The 22481-nt window shown below is 48.8% G+C and overlaps 1 protein-coding gene across 8 annotated transcripts in view; it reads right to left on the reverse strand.

The window, feature by feature from the left end:
- The window catches only part of GOSR2 (golgi SNAP receptor complex member 2), a 48324-nt gene that overhangs the window by 13240 nt on the left and 12603 nt on the right, over positions 1–22481 (reverse strand). For 4 of the 8 annotated variants that reach the window (XM_055257832.2, XM_055257837.2, XM_055257833.2 and 1 more), the window contains one exon: positions 15409–18862. In XM_055257832.2, coding sequence (XP_055113807.1) covers positions 18701–18862 — 162 coding nt within the window. In that variant the 3' untranslated portion in view covers positions 15409–18700. Of the gene's footprint in view, positions 1–15408; positions 18863–22481 lie in introns of those variants that run through there. The other 4 variants (XM_055257831.2, XM_055257838.2, XR_008653182.2 and 1 more) reach the window with 3 other exon arrangements.

Here is a 22481-nt window from a genome sequence, read left to right on the forward strand (position 1 = left end):
AGGCGTGAGCCACCACGTCCAGCCTGGATTTCTCTTTTTGTTTTCTTTTTGAGGCAGGGTCTCACTCTGTTGCCCAGGCTGGTGTACAGTGATGTAAACTCAGCTCACTGCAACCTCCACCTCCTGGGCTCAAACAGTCCTCCCACCTCAGCCTCCAAAGTGTCTAGGACTACAGGCACATGCCACTGTGCCTAATTTTTGTATTTTTTGTAGAGACGGGGTTTCACCATGTCACCCAGGATGGTTTTGAACTCCTGGGTTCACACGACCCACCCGCCTGGGCCTCCCAAAGTGCTGGGACTACAAGTGTGAGCCACCATACCCAGCTCTTTGGAGTTTTGATTCAGCTGTCAGGGGGCAGCCTCGCCCAGCTCGCCCCCGCAACTTTTATGCAGCTATTTTTCTTTCCTGCGTGGCTTTCCCTGACTCTTCAGGGGATTCGTCACTTTCTTCCCCTCCATTAGCATCTATCCTTGCCACATGCTCACTGTAGAGCTGCTCTTTCAAGGATTTAGTCTTAGGGCGGGAGAGAGGGGACTCAAAGGCAGGGCAGCATGCTGATGAGAGCAGATGGTGGTATCCTCTCCCGCGAGCACTGGCAGCCACGCAGGCTACTCCCATCCAACAGGAGCCATGAGACAGTAGACACATGGCCACCCCCTCAGCGTCTACTTGCATTTGACAAGCTTCCCAACAAAGGGATTCAACATTACACAATCGTCAAGGGACAAGAGAAATAAGAAACACTGGCAAGGGCTGAGTGCAGTGGCTCACGCCTGTAATCCCAGCACTTTGGGAGGCCGAGGTGGGTGGATCACCTGAGGTCAGGAGTTTGAGACTAGCCTGGCCAACTAGTAGGGACAAAAACCCTGTCTCTACTAAAAAAATACAAAAAATTTAGCCAGGCGTGGTGGTGCACGCCTGTAATCCCAGCTACTCGAGAGGCTGAGGCAGGAGAATCACTTGAACCCGGGAGGCGGAGGTTGCAGTGAGCTAAGATGGCAGCATTGCACTCCAGCCTGGGCAACAAGAACGAAACTCTGTCTCAAAAAAAAAAAAAAAAAAAAAGTACTGGTAAGGCAGAATCCTGGCCTTAGGTGGGTAGAGATTTCTACACCAGAGGGGACAGGATCTGAGTTAAACCCTTCCAAGTGTTGTTGAATAACAGATCCTGATCCAGAACTAGCCTTATGTGCTGTGAATCAGTTTTTCCCTGAAGGTTAAGATAGACCCTCCTGCTAACTGCTCCCGGCTACCTTCTTCCTCCCACTCTCCATCTCTACGGGGTTCAGACTCCACATCTTCCTGTCTTGCCAAGGAGGCTCCACGTGGCATGGAAAGATTTTCCATTCCCAGTCTGATGTAAGGAGAGACAGCATCTGGATCCCAATGGGATAAGGAATTAGAGTCCTCGCCCTCAGGAAGTTGCTAGTCTGATGGAGACACAGCTCTTGCTCTAGAGAGTTCAGGAGAGTCAGTTGGTAGGGTAGGGTGGGGTGGAGTGGGTTTGGGGTGAGAGAGATGAGACACACACACAACTATGCTCAAATACTCATGGAACCCAAGTACTGCTGAATCCAAGTGTTAACAAAAGTGAGTGTTGACAAGGTAGTTAGGATGATGGAGTTAAGACCTGGTTTGGAAGGCTTCCTGGAGGAGGTGAGTGCAGAAGGAATGGTTCGGTGAAGAGGAGACGGGATTCCAAGCCATGCACTGCTTCAGAGGTGTGCCTGGCCTCAGATCTCCATAGGGAATTAATGAGTTTTTCCTTAATAAGTCTAGTTCAGATGTCAAGTCTTTTCAAGTCTTTATTTGACTCTTGTTGAGATAAGAATTTGGGGGGCTCTGGCAGAGACACAACAAAAAAAGAGAATTTTAGACCAATATCCTTGATGAACATTGATGCAAAAATCCTCAATAAAATACTGGCAAACCAAATCCAACAGCACATCAAAAAGCTTATCCACCATGATCAAGTGGGCTTCATCCCTGGGATGCAAGGCTGGTTCAACATGCAAAAATCAATAAATGTAATCCAGCATATAAACAGAACCAAAGACAAAAACCACATGATTATCTCAATAGATGCAGAAAAGGCCTTTGACAAAATTGAACAACCCTTCATGCTAAAAACTCTCAATAAATTAGGTATTGATGGGACGTATCTCAAAATAATAAGAGCTATCTATGTCAAACCCACAGCCAATATCATACTTAATGGACACAAACTGGAAGCATTCCCTTTGAAAACTGGCACAAGACAGGGATGCCCTCTCTCACCACTCCTATTCAACATAGTGTTGGAAGTTCTGGCCAGGGCAATCAGGCAGGAGAAGGAAATAAAGGGTATTCAATTAGGAAAAGAGGAAGTCAAATTGTCCCTGTTTGCAGATGACATGATTGTATATCTAGAAAACCCCATCGTCTCAGCCCAAAATCTCCTTAAGCTGATAAGCAACTTCAGCAAAGTCTCAGGATACAAAATCAATGTGCAAAAATCACAAGCATTCTTATACACCAATAACAGACAAACAGAGAGCCAAATCATGAATGAACTCCCATTCACAATTGCTTCAAAGAGAATAAAATACCTAGGAATCCAACTTACAAGGGATGTGAAGGACCTCTTCAAGGAGAACTACAAACCACTGCTCAATGAAATAAAAGAGGATACAAACAAATGGAAGAACATTCCATGCTCATGGGTTGGAAGAATCAATATCGTGAAAATGGCCATACTGCCCAAGGTAATTTATAGATTCAATGCCATCCCCATCAAGCTACCAATGACTTTCTTCACAGAATTGGAAAAAACTACTTTAAAGTTCATATGGAACCAAAAAAGAGCCCGCATCGCCAAGTCAATCCTAAACGAAAAGAACAAAGCTGGAGGCATCACGCTACCTGACTTCAAACTATACTACAAGGCTACAGTAACTAAAACAGCATGGTACTGGTACCAAAACAGAGATATAGACCAATGGAACAGAACAGAGCCCTCAGAAATAATGCCGCATATCTACAACTATCTGATCTTTGACAAACCTGACAAAAACAATAAATGGGGAAAGGATTCCCTATTTAATAAATGGTGCTGGGAAAACTGGCTAGCCATATGTAGAAAGCTGAAAATGGATCCTTTCCTTACACCTTATATAAAAATTAATTCAAGATGGATTAAAGACTTACCTGTTAGACCTAAAACCATAAAAACCCTAGAAGAAAACCTAGGCAATACCATACAGGACATAGGCACGGGCAAGACTTCATGTCTAAAACACCAAAAGCAATGGCAACAGAAGCCAAAATTGACAAATGGGATCTAATTAAACTAAAGAGCTTCTGCACAGAAAAAGAAACTACCATCAGAGTGAACAGGCAACCTACACAATGGGAGAAAATTTTTGCAATCTACTTATCTGACAAAGGGCTAATATCCAGAATCTACAAAGAACTCCAACAAATTTACAAGAAAAAAACAACCCCATCAAAAAGTGGGCAAAGGATATGAACAGACACTTCCCAAAAGAAGACATTTATGCAGTCAACAGACACATGAAAAAATGCTCATCATCACTGGCCATCAGAGAAATGCAAATCAAAACCACAATGAGATACCATCTCACACCAGTTAGAATGGCGATCATTAAAAAGTCAGGAAACAACAGGTGCTGGAGAGGATGTGGAGAAATAGGAACACTTTTACACTGTTGGTGGGACTGTAAACTGGTTCAACCATTGTGGAAGTCAGTGTGGCGATTCCTCAGGGATCTAGAACTAGAAATACCATTTGACCCAGCCATATCATTACTGGGTATATACCCAAAGGATTATAAATCATGCTGCTATAAAGACACATGCACACATATGTTTACTGCGGCACTATTCACAATAGCAAAGACTTGGAACCAACCCAAATGTCCAACAACGATAGACTGGATTAAGAAAATGGGGCACATATACACCATGGAATACTATGCAGCCATAAAAAACGATGAGTTCATGTCCTTTGTAGGGACATGGATGAAGCTGGAAACCATCATTCTCAGCAAACTATCTCAAGGACAAAAAACCAAACACCGCATGTTCTCACTCATAGGTGGGAATTGGACAATGAGAACACATGGACACAGGAAGGGGAACATCACACACCGGGGACTGTTGTGGGGTGGGGGGAGTGGGGAGGGATAGCATTAGGAGATATACCTAATGCTAAATGACGAGTTAATGGGTGCAGCACACCAACATGGCACATGGATACATATGTAACAAACCTGCACGTTGTGCACGCACATGTACCCTAGAACTTAAAGTATAATAATAAAATAAAATAATAAAAAATAAAAAATAAAAAAAAGAATTTGGGGGGCTCAGAGTCATTTGAATGAATATTGTGTGCCAGCTTTGCATCGAGCATCTTCTGTGGGGTATCTTGGGAGGAGAGAACAGAGGCAGGGAAAGACATGGGTTTGGTTTTGTGGAAGTCTGCATTGAGGGGTCTTTCACTGAAAGAGAGGGAGATCCAGTGCAAACCAGCTTATGTAGGAAAAGGATTTATTGATTGGCTCTCCAAATTGGGACGTTTTGAGCCTTCAGGCATGGCTCAATCCAGGGGCTTAACTGATATTGCCATCTCTTTCTCTGTCTCTCTGTTTTGCTTTCTTCTTGGATCACTTTATTCTCAGGTGGCCTCTCACATAGCTGGAATAAAAGCCTTCAGGTTAAGATGTCTCCATCTCAGCCATCAGTTAAGAGTGGACTAAAGGAGCCATGTTCCTTTTGAAACCCAAGTCTCTCCCAGCAACTTCTGCCCATATCTTATTGACCAGAACTGGGTGATCTGACTCCTACCTGCAAGAAAGTCTAGAGGCACAAATATCTTCAACTGGACTTCTTGCTAGATCAACAAAAGTGGCGTGTAGCTACTGAGAACAGGGGAGGAATGGATGTTGGTCAGGAAACCAGCAATGTCTATAGGAACTCCAGGGAAGATTCTGATTGGCTCACCGCGCAGTCATGTGGTCACCCAAACCCACCGTTGTGGGCTGCTGACCCAGTCCTGCATGGACCAGGCCTGCTTCAGGTGCTGACCCTGCTGGAGGAGGCAGCCCTCGCTGAGTCCTGTGGCACAGGTTTTCCACAGGAAGGAGAGACAATGGCACCAGCAGAAGGGGATAAGGATTTGTAGTTCAAAGACGTGATGCTGGGTAGATAAATGACATCCACCCAATTTAGGAATTTTCTGGAATAGAAACAAAATGCACCAAAAAAATAGCTTCACAAAAAAAAAACAACCCAGCTTCAGGAATCTCCCCCTCTCCCTGATGCAATATATACGAAGTTATATTGCAAGAACCAAATATAGCCACTCTGAGAGGATGCAGAGAAAAACGGTTTAGAAAGGAAGACTTCCTTGGTGGGGGTGAACGTGGAGCTGGGCTGTGAGGGAGGTGATGTCTAGCGGGGAGACGCAGGGAGGCAAAAGCCCCGAGGGAAAAGCCAGATTTTCTTGCAAGGCTGAAAGGCGGGCAGAGTGGGGGAAGAGAGGGTCCTGTGTGTTCTCCCACGCTGGGCCGTTTTTCCTGAGTGTACCTGGGCCCCAGAAAACTAGAGGTTTCCTTTTCCCCTTGTGTCAGTATCTGCCTTTGGGGCAACCCTGTCAGCATTACCCTGGCCTGGGAGGTTGTGCAGAGGGGAACGGGGAAGCTCTCCAATGCTAAGTTCCAGAGGAATGGAGTAGGGTGGCCTCAACATGGGGGCAAAAGAAAGTCCCTGGGAACAAGTTCCTAATCCAATTAGCAGGTGATTATATGGTCGTTTTCAAGGGCTATGCCAGTTGCAAGGCACCTCCCAGGAGGCTCTCTCTGGCAGCTTGACAAGTCACTGCTAAACCTGTGATCTGGAGACGTGGGCTGGCGCGGCAGCTGGGCGAGGAGCCCAGGCTCAGACAGCTGGGGTGGGAATCTTTAAGGATGAAATTGATGGGTAAGGAGCTTGCTGTTGTCATGGAAACGGGCTCTGGGTGGATGAGCTCTGGTCCAATGGGTAACCCGTGGGGAGAGTGCCACCCCTACCAGACTTCACTGTGGGCGGCCAGCGGGCACCTCTGGAACCCACTGTTCCAGCCAAGCCTGTAGGCTGCATCCACCTCTGTCTGCCTCCTCCTAGGGACAGCGTGGTCTGGCAGTGTGTGTGCCAGTTTGTGTCAATAACTGAGGGGTGTGGAGAGATGATGCCCTCAAGCCGGAAAAGCCTTTGGTGTGGCTCCTGCCGCTCTGACTTAGCTATGCCTGGCGTGAACATGGTACAGTGACAGGCCATGGGCATGTAGTTGGGGCGAGGGCCACAGGCTAGTTTAGGACAGCATGGCATGGTGAGACTGTCCCTGGGCAGCAGCACTGGATTGGGAGTCAGTGACTTCTCCCTCTGACTCCAGATCTCTCATCACCAACTGACTGGGTCACCCTTGGCAAGTCATTCTCCCCCAGAAAGTCCGGCCTGGTGGTCCCCAAGACCACTTCCGGCCCTGCTTTTCCTCTGTTCTGGGATTTGGAACTGGACGGTTTTGATCTCATCAGCCCCATGTCTCAGCCCACTGAACTACCCCACCACAGAAGAGTGCCCCCACACAGGCCAGTCCCTGCCCTCTCAGGCCACTGAGCAGGGCCCTGGGCAGGCAGGATGGTGGGGCAGCCCCATCCTGTCGGCCCTTGCTGCTCGGGGTCATCTCCCCCGCTAAGTTCACATGGTGGAAGTTGCTGAACCTCATGGCTGCCCCTGAATGCTCTTGGAGACGGGCCTAATAAGCTGCCTGGTCCAATTACCCTTCCATTTCCAATAGGTTCTATTTTAATTGGGCCTTTCCCTGGGACAAGCGTGAAGGAAAAAGCATTTGTAGTATGGGCTTTTGGCTCTGGCACTGATCATACACTTAGCAATTTCATCTTTTCCCCCTCCACCTCCTTATTTTCCCTCCCCTCCTCTCCATCCTCACCCTCCTGGCCCTTTCACTTGCCTCTGCCACCTCCTCAGCCAGCCGCCTCCTCCTCACCTACAAGGGGCAGAGTCCACACTCTCTGGGACCAGTATGGAGGGTAGAAGACCCGAGAATCCAGCTGGGGGTGAGGGATAGGAACAAGAAGTGACTCAGGGGCTGCTCTCAGCCCCCGTGAACTCTTGCAGAGACATTGAAAAATACTGGAAAGGCAACAACTGAGAAAGAGAATCTCAAGTTCCTACGACATGAAAGTGGGTTCTCCCTGTCTTTATCCCATGCTGCCTCCAGGAGGCCCCACGGCCTCTCTTTGGGATTTGGTTTCCTCTTCAACACACACTGCTCACTCCAATTTCAATCAATATTTATGAAGTGCCTCCTGTGTGCAGAGGACCAGGGACTGGAGGAGGGCAGGGAGTAATGAGTCTGCTCTTAGGCACCCCGCGTCTGGCCTCAACTTAGCTCTGCAGCCTTTCTTCCCTCCTCTACACTGAGCCTGAAGCCTGAGCTCCAGCCACATAATCCTGCTGCAATTCCCAGAGCACACCCCTTTGCTAGATGACTCCCTCTGCTGAGACCTTCCTCCCAGGCTCCACCTGCTCCAGTCTGACTCATCTGAGATTCAGCTCAAAAGCCTCCTCCAGGGTCCCAAGGTAAGTAGATACTACTTCTGCCATGGCCCGAAGCACCTTGTGCCTGTGTGACAGTTTGTGCACTTTATTGCTGCATGCTCATGTGTGTCTTCCCAGCTAGACGTGAGCATCATTCAAGGGGAGTGTGGCAGATTGTACTTTCCAAATATGGCCACCCACCGTGTCGATTCCATCCCACCTGCTCTTCTTAGAATGTGACCGACATTCTTCCCACTGAGAGGCAGCTGGGGGCTTGTGACCATATGGCTTGTGATCACCACGGCCAAAGGAGTATGGCAGAACAGAGGCCCTATGACTTCCGAGGCTTGGTCATAGAAAGTACACAGATCCCACCCGCTCTCTCCCTTGGGATACTCACCCTTGGAACTCAGCCACCATGCCCTGAGGAAGCCCTGGCCCCATGGAGAAGCCGTGTGCAGGTGTTCCAGAGGATAGCCCTAGCCCAGGGCTCAGCAACACTGTGTGCCAGCCACATCAGTGAACCTTCAGATGATTCTCCTCCCAGCCTTCAAATCTTCCATCTGAGGCCTCAGACATCGCTGAGCAGAGACAGCTATCCCAGCCATGCCTGATCCCCAGTTCTTATGCTCAGAGGCTGTGAGGTGTAGCAACCGAGAGCTATTGCTGTCAGCCCCTATGTTTTGTGGTGATTTGTTACACAGCAGTGGATCACAATGCAGGTGGGTCATGTCTGTTCTCCAAGGCCCAGTCCCGTGACTGATACCTGGTGGGTGCTCAGTTCGTAGCTATCAAAAGAATGGATGAATGAACTTTAGCAGGCAACAATTCCAGACTGACCTGTCCATCATCATCATCTTTCCTACATCTTCCCACCATGGTTCCACTCCTCTCAGGGAACCCAGGCAGTCCCAAGCCCAGCCCTGATGATGTCACCGAGCCCCAAATCAACCAGCTCTGCAGGCTGCCCCACATCCACAAGTTCTTACTACTTAAGCTCCTTAGATCAGTATCTAACCCTAGCAGTAAGATTCTGGGATTTCTGGCACTTGCAGCCCTGTGCAGCCTTACTGATCCACATGCTTGACTGGCTTTGTCTTCACCACAGTTCTGTGAAGTAGGCCATTATTAGCATTCTTATTTCCCCTACGAGGACACTGACGCTGGGAGAGAAAGAGGGAGTGAGCAAGTCCTAATAGGTAATGAACTGGAGACTGGAATTCAGATCTTCTGATGCCGAACACAAGAATACATGTGCAATATCGTATCTTGTAACAAATAAAGTCTAACTGGCAAATACTTGCAGTCCTTTCTTTGGGGATATAAGATCCTTGACTCACAATCACACCAGCTGAATGAAGGGATCAGACCTGGGTCCTATGCAGTGCTAGTAAACAACCACGACAAAACCGCAGTTACCATCTTTCTATGTCCTGGGCTGTGCAGTAGGCACTTTACAGGCATGGCAGTATGCACTGGCCACAGCTGCCCTGTGAGATGGGCATTGTTCATCTCCAAAAGGTGACAGAACAGAGGCGTGGAGAGGTGAAGTGGCTTGCTCAAGGTCCCACAGCTAAAGGGCAGAGCTGATCTTCACACTCCACCTGCTTGGCTCCAATCACTAAAGGTCTTCTGTCTCCCGACAAAAATCACTTCCAGGCTGGGCGCAGTGGCTCACGTCTGTAATCCCAGCAATTTGGGAGGCCAAGGCAGGTGGATCACCTGAGGTCACTCTGTCTCTAGTAAAAATACAAAAAATTAGCCAGGCGTGGTGGCACATGCCTGTAATCCCAGCTACTCAGGAGGCTGAGGCAGAAGAATCGCTTGAACCCGGGAGGCGGAGGTTATGGTGAGCTGAGATTGTGCCACTGCACTCCAGCCTGGGCAACAAGAGTGAAACTCCATCTCAAAAAGAAAAAAAAAACTATTTCTAGTGATGGACAAGCTCTCAAATACAGGTACTTTTGCTACCACTTGAGGTAGTTATTATTATGCTCACTATACAGACAGGACACCGAGGTTTGGGTGATTAGCCCAAGGTCAGGCTGCTAATAAATGACAAAGTCAGGATTCTAAGCCATGTCTGCCATCCCCATCTTAAACACTATCCCACCACCCCCATCACACTACACTGCACCTCAAAAGATCATGTCCAGGTCTTCCCAGGACAGTGGGGCTTGTCCACATCCACAGCAGGCCTGACAGCTTCTCCAGCTCTCATCAGTATCTCAGCACATGAACATAAGTTGTGGGGAGCTCTGAAGGTGTGTGGCAGTGACAGCCTCTGCCCTGCCCCCACCTGGTTGGTGGTTTCACCAGATCTGGGGCAGGGTGGGGAGGGAGCAGGGGGAGTTCAGGTTGCCAGGTGCTCCTGGGAGAGAGACTAACAGCCCACAGCCCACCACGACCTCTCTCCTGCATGCATACACCAAAGAGGAGGCTGCCCTGCTTCCTGAGCTGTAACTCCTGGGGCCCCAGAATCTAGGACATGCACAGGGTCCTTCCCCAGCCCTCCTGGTTTCAGAGACAGCTGAGAGTTCCTGCATCTGTATTCATGTCAGGGTCCCCTGGCCTTCCTCCACACCCACCTCCAGCTTCACCCTAATACGTTCCTACTCTTTCCACAACCCACTCCAAACCCAGCCTGCTGAGAACCAAGCTCACACTGCTCCCCTGTGAACCTGGCCCCCGTCCCACCTTCCCCAGGGGCAGTGGTCAGTTGCACCATCCAGGCTGCCTCCTCTCACTGCTGGGTGGGCTCTCCACCCTCTGATATCTATCCCACTTGCTTGGCAATTGACTGCTGCCCCACGACATCTCATAATTTTTGTTTTTTTAAAATTGAAACAGTCTCATTTCGTCACCCAGGCTGGGGTACAGTGGCATGATCTCAGCTCACTGCAACCTCTGACTCCTGGGTTCAAACAATTCTCGTGTCTCAGCCTCTCGAGTAGCTGGAACTACAGGTGCACACCAACTTGCCTGGCTAGTTTTTGTATATTTAATAGAGACAGGGTTTCACCATGTTGGCCAGGCTGGTCTCGAACTCCTGGCCTCAGATAATCCACCTACTTTGGCCTCCCAAAGTGCTGGGATTAAAGGTGGGAGCCACCATGCCCGGCCTCTCATAATATTAAATTGCCTTTTTCTGTTTAAGGAGTGCAATACTGAGCTTGAGCTATTTCTTTTTTTTTTCCACAAAGGGAATATCCCATGCCTACTTTTTTTTTTTTTTTAGACGGAGTTTTGCTCTTCTTGCCTAGGCTGGAGTGCAATGGCGTGATATTGGCTCACCGCAACCTCCACTTCCCAGGTTCAAGCAATTCTCCTCCCTTAGCCTCCCCAGCAGCTGGGATTACAGGCATGTGCCACCACTCCTGGCTTTTTGTGTGTGTGTGTGTGTGTATTTTTAGTAGAGACGGGGTTTCTGCATGTTGGTCAGGCTGGTCTCGAACTCCTGACCTCAGGTGATCTGCCCACCTCGGCCTCCCAAAGTGCTAGGATTACAGGCGTGAGCCACCACGCCCAGCCTACATTTTTAATTTAAATGTGGTTCCCTCCAAGTGAGTGACGACAGAGAATTGATTCCCAGGTGGCCTAAGGAGGTGGCCACAGCTACTGTTCTGGAATTCAGCCCTGGAGGCCCCGCCTTCCAAGGGTCTCCCAGGGCCCGTGGATTGAGGTAAGAGAGGTTGCCCTTTGCCACAAGGGGAAAAAAGAAATGGTTTCCTGGAAGAACTCACCATGGACACGGAATTTATACCCACTCCATGCACATAGCAACAATAACTTGAACAGCACCCGGCAGCGATCAGGGGTTTATCTCCAGGGTTTTACCTTTTGACATTCACAACCACCTGGTGAGGTCCTGGGGGCAGCGGTGATTATTCTCCCCTCCTACAGAGGTCCCCACTCCCTGAGCTCCTGCCTCAGTCCCTGCACATGCCTGGGGCACAAGAACCTCTTATAGGAGGCCAGAAGTTGCCAGGAGGTGAGCAGGGCCAAGTGGTCTTGGCTGAAAGAATGTGGATCCTGTTGCTCGGGCTGGAAAGAAGGGAGAACTGCTTCCCTTCTGCACAGCCCACGCCTGTTCCTCTCTGATGAGTTACCACCCAGCAAAGATGCAACTCTGTTTCGAGCTGAATACAGACAGGAAACTGAGGCTGGGGTGATTAAGCCCAAGGTTAGGCTACTAATATACAGCAAAGTCAGGATTCTAAGCCATGTCTCCCATCCCCATGTCAAACACTATCCCACCACCCCCATCACACTACGTTCCACCTCAAAAGATCATGGGCAGGTCTTCCTAGGACAGTAGGGCTTGTCCACACCCACAATAGCCTGACAGCTTCTCCAGCTCTCAGTAGCATCTCAGCAGCATGAACTCAGGCCTCTGAGCAGCAAGTTTCCCAGCTGGAGCACAGAGGATGGTGCGCGGAGGATGTCGTGCAGAAGACAGCACATCAGGCCTCAGAGCCCACAGCAGCCAGGGCTGGTTAGAGCTTCCTCCCTCCCCCAGGCTGCTCCTGCCCCTCGACTGCTCCCCCATCATCTCCTCTCCTTCACACACCCATCACCTCGCCCTCTCACAGAAAGCTCTTCCTGGTTAATGCCCCCACCACAATCGCCGCACTAAACTCACCCCTCAACCTCGGTTGTTTCACGGGTAGATCTTGTCTTTCCAGCTGAACAGGAATGATACCCCATTGCACCTGGGACACACTGACAGCTGTGGTTCTCAATCTCGACCTCACAGGAGACTCCTTAGAAAGTTAAAAATTAAGGCCGGCTGCGGTGACTTATGCCAGTAATCCCAGCACTTTAGGAGGCCAAGGTGGGTGGATCACCTGAAGTCAGGAGTTCGAGACCAGCCTGCCCAACATGGAGAAATCCGTGAGTGGATCACCTGAAGTCAGGAGTTCGAGACCAGCCTGCCCAACACGGAGAAACCCGTGGGCGGATCACCTGAAGTCAGGAGTTCGAGACCAGCCTGCCCAACATGGAGAAACACCGTTTCTACTAAAAATACAAAAATTAGCTGGGCGTGGTGGCGGGCGCCTGTAATCCTAGCCACTCTGGAGGCTGAAACAGGAGAATCGCTTGAACCCGGGAGGCAGAGGCTGCAGTGAGCTGAGATTGCACCATTGCACTCCAGCCTGGGCAACAGAACGAGAAAAAAAAAAAAAAAAGCGAGAGAAAAAAAGTTAAAAATTAAAAATTCTGAAGCCCAGGCCCCACTGTAGACCAGGTAGCTCGGCATCTCTGGGTAGCAAGGCCCAGAATCGGGACTTCCAAACTCTCTGGGGGACTCCAGGAAGCAGCCCAGGCTGAGGGTCACTGCTTCAGACCTCTGGAATCTGCCAAAAGCACTACGTGATTTGGGCCTCATGTTCACCCCAGGAAGGGACATGGGACAGGTGTTACCCCCGTTCTAAGAGTAGAAAGCTGAGGCTGAGAGGTGTGTGGCCCGTGGTTGCTGCCAGCAGGGCTGGGACTCGAAGCCAGGCTCTGCGTCCTGGGCTCAGCGCTCTTACCACAGCCTCTGGCCGCTGTAACCAGTGCAAACTGCCGAGGGCTGCTTGTCTCCAACTCCTTCCCTCTGCCCTGAAACAGCTAACATTGGCACTGGACACATGCCAGGGCTCTGGAAGATGGAATAAAGATGAATGTCCCCTCTTGTACTGTCAGCCACTGTCTTCTGAGGAGGTTGGAATACTTCCCTCCTGGGCCTGGCCCAGCCTCTGTCAGCTCTCCAGGAGTCACCATGTCACAGATGCCTGGAAGGAGGGGCCAGTGGAACCACATTAATGGAATTGCTAAGGCAGGAGTCAGCCTCCGAGAGCCCCCTCTTCCTGGATACCCTGCATTAGTCACGCCTGTCCTAGCCTTTAGCTTATCTAGGGTGACCATCAGACCGAGGGAATGCCAGGATTCAGGACTTTCAGCTTTAAAACCCAGACAAGTTGGTCACTCTGCTTCTCTCTCCCCAGTCCTGAGTGAGTTTCCCTCACGGGGCCCCATGCCTCTCCTCTTTTACTGTAGTCACTGCTGTTGTTGAGGGCCTGTGAGCACATGGCTCGTGGCATCAGTGGCCTTGAACCTTCTGGCTTCCTCCTGGCCTGGCTGCAACAGCTTTGCTGGCCCTGCACGGGGGGTGGGCTCAAGTGCTCTCCTGCGGCTGCTTACCCGATGGCGCCTGCGCCTACTACGTGCCCGGGATGCACAAAGGCCCCTGTGGTAAGGAGCAACTCCCATTCCCCAGGAAGAGTGCAGTATGAGAGGTTGTTTGGAGGGGAGGGGCAGGCTTCTTGGAGGTGACATGGGATTGTGGGGGTGTCTGTGGCACATCTGAAACATCGTGTGCAAAGGTGCAGCTGTACTAAGAGTGTGGCATGTTCTGAGAAGACCAAGCAGTCCAGGGAGGACGGAGCACCAGGCAGGTGTGGTGGGGAGGGCTGGGGGCTGCACTGCAGGGGCAGCGAAGGGCTGGCCTGTCACATCAAGGTGCTTTACTCAGCAGAGAGGTGTCAAGTTAATGAGAGGCACCCAATGGCCACAAGAGATCTTGCTCCTTCCGATCCAGGGGGAGAATTAGGCTTCCATGCCTGCCCCTAGTTGGTCTCTGAAAGTGGTTCCTGCGGTGCGGCCAGGGGAAGTGCATGGGGGATGGCCTAGCCTTGGGTTGATGTTCTTGTATTAGAGCCATCAGTTCCCTACCCGTGGGCATTACAATCGCCTTGGGCAACTCACAATGCCCTGGCTGCACTCCAGGCCAATTAATAGGAGGGTGAATGGAAGACCCACACATGGGTTTTTAAAGCTCCCGAGGGAATTCCAATGCAGAGCCAAGGTTGGGAACCCTGAGCTAGAGGGACACGGGGATGAGGCGGGGAGGGATGGCTCACAGAGGCTCCATGGTGGGGAACTTACCAACGGCACTTGGGGGCCCAGCACCCCTGAACACTCCTCTCCCATGTGCCTTCCATATGAAATGAAAAAGACACAGAAAATTGGGAAGGAATGACACTTTCCTTTCTCAGCTTCTAAGTACAGCAGGTCTACGGCAGTGTGTTCAGGGCCCACCAGCCACAGATAGGGCTATGCCGCCCCCTAGGGGCAAGGCCCGCGGACAGCTTTCACTTCAGATTCCCTCCCTTTCCAGTTAGGAAATTATTTCCCAACAGGGAACTTGCCCTAACTATCTGAAAGGTCTGCAGCAAACACCTTATAGCTCTATACTCCATGCCAGCAGGCTGCACCGTCTCAGTCCCCCGCACACCTCTCAATCCCCCCAGACACCAGCAGAGCACCCCATGGGAAGTGCTGGAGGTTAAGTGGGCCCGTGGTTCCAAACTAGATGAGGGGCCAGCTCCTCCCTGACTCCGTGAGGCCTTCAGAGTCACCACAGCTCAGCCCCTTGTCTGCATAAAGATACATGATGGAGAACGTAAGTGAGAGGGTTTCAGATTGGCAGGGATGGAGCCAGGAAAATCCCTGTCTGACTTCCGGTAAGGCCTAAAGGCAAGCTGTTTATGAAGGGCCTGGGCTTTCCCTTGAGCAAATGTCACCCCCTGCCCGGTTGAGACAGTAACAGATGACGCTTCTTTCTTTGCTTTGGCTACTGGAGCTCAAAGTCAAATTAAGGGTTCCCCAGAACATTTCTTAGGGCGTTACAACATTTGAGTTCCTTTTCCTGATGTCGACATTCTACACCGACATGATTTGTTGTTGTGCCTCACTTCTTTTTATCTCACTGTCTCAGTTATTTCCTCAAAGTCTCCTCAAATCTTTTTTGGATTAAGGTAGGATATAAACAGTAAGAATTTATTTTGGACTTAACAAGTTTTGCTTTTTACACAAATGTGATCATCTTTGAGACAGAAGCTTGCTGTCTAGGAGACAGTGGTTCCAAAATACACACATCAGAATCACCTTAGAGGCCAGGTACAGTGACTAACACCTGTAACCCCAGAACTTTGGGAGGCCAAAGCAGGCGGATCACTTGAGGCCAGGAGTTTAAGACCAATCTGGTCAACATAGTAAAATCCCGTCTCTACTAAAAACACAAAAAAAAAAAAAAAAAAAGGAAAAAAAAATTAGCCAGGCATGGTGGCGCACACTTGTTAGCTCCAGCTACTCAGGAGGCTGAGGTACGAGGATCACCTGAATCCGGGAGGCAGAGGTTGCAGTGAGCCAGGATTGCATCACTGCACTCCGGCCTCGGCGACAGAGCGAGACTCTGTCTCAAAAACAAAAAAATGAAATAAAATAAAATCACCTTAGAGACTTAAAAAAGGTTCTAATTCAGATCTGGGATAGGCCCCAGGAATATGTAATTTTAAAAAGTTTCCCCACTGCTTCTGAAGCAGCCAGCCCAGCCCCTGGCCATGGAGCAGTGTTTGAGAATCTATGGCCTAGAAACGTAAAAAAAGGGGGCCATTAGTTATAAAAGTGAGTATCAAATTCCTTTACAAAATGTGATTTTCTAAATAAAATAAACCTCAACTTTATTCAGCTGATGTGCTTCAAAAACAATGGGTGTAAATCCAAATTTGCAAATCAAACCCATTCAAATTCATTAGGGCAAAGGGTGTACGGAACTCCGCAGTGAAGTCTTCTAAAAAATCAAGACTCCCCTAACTTACTTGGTCTTGGAGTTTGGCTTTTCTTACAGTGGTCCCCCCTGAAGTAAATGTCCACGTAATAAAGAGATCCCAAGGTCCTCTTGATAACCCACCTGTTTTAAATCACAATAGGCACACCAAACTCATGTACAAGGTCACAGAGGCTGGCTACCGGAGTTTCTTGCATCAGCTCGACCTAAGAATTCACCCCCGCCTCCACTAGAGGGTGCTCCTTCCCTGGCCTGGACCCTTCCCTACACTGAGGCGGTGGAGACAGTCACACTGTTAGGCCAAGGTCTATTTTTCACCAGGCACTGAAAGCAGATGTGTGAAGAAAAGTGGTCATGTGACAACATGCAGTCTCAATGCCCCTGGGTGTCCAGACACACTGGCTGCTGTCCACCCGCCCCAGGTGGTAAAGACCCAAAAACTACCTCTGCAATTTTTATTCCAAACTATAGAGAGGACTGGCTCTGAAGGTGCAACATGAGGGTTCATCAAAGCCAACCATTGTCAAGTGTGGAAAGCACTGGTGCACACCACAAAAACACGTCCTGTCAGTCCACGCATGATGAGTGCGGGGACTTCTGCCTCCCAGAGTTCAAGAACAAATGGCTCAGCTGCTCCCTGCAGACCTTCCTCCAAAGCGTGCTATCTGGCAGGATCCTTGGGTTCCTGGGGGACAGGACAGCCATGCCGTCGCAGTCTCAGAATCCATTTTATGGATTACCAAGAGCCCCGCGCTAGGTCCCTGGCACCGCAGCGGTGCTAGGTGTAATGGAAATGTCAGCGTGCCTCCCCAGAGTTAGATAGATCTAGGTCTAAAGATGCCGCAACCCCTCAGTCCACCCTCCAGTCACTGCTTTAACTCTGGCAGGGCTCCAGCCCATTTTAGGAGTCACGGATCCCTCCTTCCTTGGAAACCTAGGGCCCGTTTGGCCCGGAGGGGTAGGAACAATGGAGATCTCCTCCGACCAAAAGTGTGAAATCTGCATCCAGGAAACTCAGTTAATCTGTGACAATTAAGAAAACTTACCAAAGGGGAGCTATGCCACAGACGTGCCCGACAGACCAACATGACTACGGAGCGGCGGGGAAAGGAACAAGGGAGGTCAAGAGGAACACAGAAAAGAAGGGAAATAAGACAGAAGACAGTTCAAGCAACAAGAAACTAACAGAGCAGGTGGGGCAGGACAACCAAAGGTAGGGTTAATACTGAGCAGGTTGCCAGTTCTATAGGATTGAGTGTCATTTTACGTCTTGCCATGCAGCTACTGTGCCCAGGGCTGGTAGGGCTGACAAGGCCTGGGGTAAATGAGAAAATACACTAACCAGGTCTTTCTGAGACTTTCAGTGATTCATCACATTAGATGGACTTCAAGATAGACTGGCTTTATACTAAATTCCACAATATACCTAGTATTAGTACAGCCTGAATCCAGGGCTGGTCACAGAAGGAAAAAGGTCATAGTCCCTGAAAACAGAGTGTTACAAGGACATACACACTACAGATGTCTCCACGGTGGGATCTGCCCACACTGGCTGGGCCAAATGGGGGCCTGGCTGGCAGGTGCTAATATATTTCAGGGAAGAGAAGGGAACCAAAGAATTAGAGATACTAAAACTAGAGCTGAGACTGTAATTGGAAAATCACAAATCTTTGCCTACAGCTACTTTCTAAGGGGCAAAGGCCCACAAGGCCTGGGCACAGGTGCCAAGCCACAGTCTCTGAACCTTAAAAGCCAACCACTCTATTAACAACTAGAAAAAATCAGTGACTAGGGTCATGACTGAACACTCCTGGGAAATAACACTGGCCTCACTTTAGAAAAGAGAAACACCCAGCTGTAGTGTGGAAAATCTTACTTGTTATCAGCAACAGCACTACATCTTGTTTCCCCTAGGTAGCTGCTTCCAGGGAAGGGTGACAAGTATTGGCAGTTAGTCATCTACATGTCACTGGGGCACAGGGGAGGTGGCCAGGAGCACGAGCATGTGAATCCACCTACTATTTAATATAATGGCTGTGAGAAAAGAAGGCTTCTTTCCTTTCCTTTTCACTTTTGCTCCACCCTATCAGGAGCCAGAAAGGCCTGATGGTGAGAAGGTGTGAACCATGTGGACAGTCCTGCACGCAGGGCTCACTGTGGACACCTTCCCAGGGCACGCATCAGCTGTGTGAACAAAGCCACCAAAGCCATTCTTTCCCTCCCCCAGTGAGAGTGAGAGAGAGAGAGACAGACCCAGGACTTCTTTCATTTCCTAAGCACCGCTCATGGTGGTGGCACTAGCTCCCCCTCCAAGATATCACAGAAAACAGAGCAGGTTGGAAATTAGATCACAATCACTCCCAAGTGTCTTCACAGTTCAGACAGGCACACATTTCAAAAGGTGGCCTCTGGGCCCCCCTCTCTCTTACACACACACTTGCAGGCCATGGGAATGCTGTTCAGCCACTGAGCGTGGTTGGCTCATGTCAGGTACTGCACCACGAGGAACATGACCACACAGGTCAGCAGCATCCCACCGATCATAAAGTACTTGTCCTGGAAAGCCCGCTTCTCAATGAGCCGCATCACTGTGTTGGACAAGCCCAGCATGTTGGCAATGTCAAGGATCTTCTTCTGAGTCCCCTGAGGCAGAAGAGAAAAAAAAACAAACAAACATCAAGTCGCTTTACCAAGGGTGGGTGAATGGCATCAGGAGATGGAGCTTTGCCAACATACATTCTCTTGGTCATGCCCAGAATACACAGAAAGCAGTATCAGCCAGAAATAGAGCCACTCTCATATGTTCGACTGATTTTTGATCAAGGTACCAGAGCAATGCAAAGTGGAAAGAAAAGTCTTTTCCACAAATGGTGCTGGAACGACTGGCTATATAATATCATAGATACATATTTTATATGTATGTATCCCTCTTACAGATAAGTGTGTAAAAATTGAACCTCAATTCACATTATATATAAAAATTAATTTGAGATGGGTCATAGAATTAAACATAAAGCTAAAGCCACAATTAAAGCTTTTAGAAAAAAACATAGGAGAATATCTAAAAACTGCAAACAGGCCAGGCGCAGGGACTCATCCCTGTAATCCCAGCACTCTGGGAGGGGTGGGTGGGAGGATTACTTGAGGCCAGGAGTTTGAGATCAGCCTGGGCACGTAGTGAAGACCCTTTCTCTACAAAAAAAAAGTTAGCCAGGTGTGGTGGTGTGCACCTGTGGTTCTAGCTACTTGGGAGGCTAAGGTGACAGAATCACTGAGCCCAGGAATTCCAGGCTGCAGTGAGCCAAGATCACAACCCTGCACTCCAGCCTGGTGGCAGAGGGAGGCCCTGTCTCAAAAAAATACATAAATAAATACATACTGAAAACAATGGTGTCACTAATCACAAGATGAATGAACAAACTATGGTATACCTGTACCAATGGAATAGTGCTTTGCAACAGAAAGTACCTGATTACCAACATGGAATTAAATAGGTAACAATGTGAATGAACCTTGAAACGTAACTGGGAGGAAGAAGCCACATAGAAAAGAGTAGTATGAATACCTTTATATGAAGTTCAATAACAAGCAAACCTCATCTATGGTGAAATAAATCACAACAGTGGCTGCCTGGGGCAGAGGGGTCAACTGACTGGGAAGGGTACAAGGGATCTTTCAGAGGTGATGAAAATGGTCTGGGCCTTGATGGGAGTGTGAGTTATAAAGGCTGATACAATTGCCCAAATTCACTGAATTGTAAAAATATGATCTGTATACCTTACTGTCTGTAAATTATATCTCAATAAAAATACTTAAAATTAGAATATTTTATACTATAAAAAGGCGGCAACATCAAAAAACTTGTCCTCGGCTCTCTAGTTCCAATAATCATTGATACCAACCTATTTACTTTGTAGAGTACAATCTTTGAGGTTTCTTCTGAGTACAATGGGTGGGTCAAGTCCATATTTACAAGAGGGTCTGAAGTGGGAAAGACAGAAAGACACCAACACAATGACCTAAAAAATGACCTTAGCCTCCCAAGTAGCTAGAACCACAGGTGCACACCACCACACCTGACTAACTTTTTTTTTTTGTAGAGAAAGGGTCTTCACTACGTGCCCAGGCTGATCTCGAACTCCTGGCCTCAAATAATCCTTCCACCCACCCCTCCCAGAGTGCTGGGATTACAGGGATGAGTCCCTGCGCCTGGCCTGTTTGCAGTTTTTAGATATTCTCCTATGTTTTTTTCTAAAAGCTTTAATTGATGCCTTCTATAGATGGCATCACCCACCACCAAAACAAAAGGGCATTTTATTCCTAAACCAACAACCCAAACCATCCAGCCTGTCCTTCCCTACTGCTTTCTAATTTTCAGCTTAAAGCACATTCAATTTCTTAGTAAGTAACAAGTATAAGGGAATGCCGGAGCAGACCCCACGTCACTCAGCACATATCACCCACTGCAACTTGTATGGATGGCATCTAACCTCATGCCCCATATCCTTTTTTTTTTTTTTAAAATAAATACACATTAATGAGCAACTGAGAGAAACAAGGAAAGTGAGATCAACATTAGGCATCATGGACAGGAATCCAAAATCTACATTCTGCCCAGAGAGCAATTAACAAGCCTCAGCCAGAGAAATTACAAGTCAAACTTCATTGCCATCAGAGATCAGAGAAATGTATTTGTATTTTTTTTTCCCAAGATAGTGACAATACAATCAGACTCTTGCTAAAGTCCTGCTTAGCTCTGAACACACAGATTATTTCATCACTGTATGAGGCTAAGGAGCAACCTTCTAAATCACTTGAAAATGACCATAAATTTCAAAAAATGTATTCATTTTCAGCCACAAATTGGCCCTAGTCATCAGAGTGCTTTGGCCTAGCCCCTTCATGCCCTCTCCTATGTTCCTTTTGAATGGCGTAGATGGAAAATCCCGACGGAGGTAGGGTGGGAGGTGGGTGGAGGGAATCAAGAGACAAACACCAGGTAGCCACAGGTGTGCAGAGAAAAGTTAGAAACCTCAAGTCTCAACCCCCAGCCACCTCACAGGCTTCCCCTCTGGTATCAGTGTGGGTGGCAGGAGGTGTGCAGATGTCCCAGCACTGCCAGACTTGAGTGGGAAGCTAGCATGTGCCTTTACAGGACACTCTAACCCCCACTGGCTCTTCATCAGTGTGACATGGAGTTTGGTCCTAAAAGACCTCTACTGTTTTTCTGAGATATGAAAAGGAGTAGCAGTTTTCTAAAGAAAGGGCAGACTAATCAACATGTATCAGTTCAGATCACCACAGGTGGCTCTCATGAAAGAGGAGCGCCCAGCAGGCTGCTGGAGACCACCCTTCCAGGCCATCTGAGACACTGCAACTGTCAGCAGGAGGCGAGTGTCACTTGCAGCTTGCCTGACCCTCTCCCCCGTAGAGATGGCAGAGACTGTTCAGAAACGTACTGAAGTCCTGTGGAGCTGACAGACTCAACGTGATCCAACAAAAACTAAGATAAAGCTCACACTTCCGAGTGACTGTTTCTCACAGCTCAGTGGCTGGGAGTGCTTCATTCACAGGGGACCACACCCTGATAACAGACAGAACCCACGCCTTATTATCCATCAGGGTTGATACAGGAAAAGGGCAGAGGCTGAAACATCACGACTGACATCAGAGTCTGTGTAATGTTTCTGTAAACCACTCCCAGGGGCTGGAGTCTCAGCAGTGCCAACTGGTCAGGGCTTCTAGGAATACCTGAGGCTAGGGAGTGAAGAGTCACTGGGATCACCAGCATGGGCTTTAGAAGCTCTAGAAGCTTCTAAAGCTCTAATCTACTGCAAACAACCAGGCAGCCCTAACACTGCACAGTGGGGATTCAGTTACTGAAACACAAAAGGTTTTAGTCATAAGGCAGTCCACAGTAGGGGTCTTAAGGGAAAGCCACCTTAAAGCGAGGTACCAAAGGACAAGCCACGTCTTCATTCTTCCAAGAGTAGATTCTGTAACACAATTTCTCAGCCTGTGATTGGACCCCTCGTAGTAGCACTCACTTTCATGGTAAGTTCAGTAAATGGGAAAAGACCTGGATCCTAAGAGAGGCCACTTCATGGTTTGTTTCAAGCACTGGCAAAGGAACTGGGTACTTTCAGGCTCACAATAACTCAACTCCAACAGAAAGGATCCCAAACTCAAGGGCTCTGTCTTGTCATCAAAATATCACAATTTGAGGACATGTAATCAAAATATAAACACAGTTACTAAACTG

This window comes from Symphalangus syndactylus, chromosome 20, assembly GCF_028878055.3.
Source record: "Symphalangus syndactylus isolate Jambi chromosome 20, NHGRI_mSymSyn1-v2.1_pri, whole genome shotgun sequence".
Lineage (NCBI taxonomy): Eukaryota > Metazoa > Chordata > Mammalia > Primates > Hylobatidae > Symphalangus > Symphalangus syndactylus.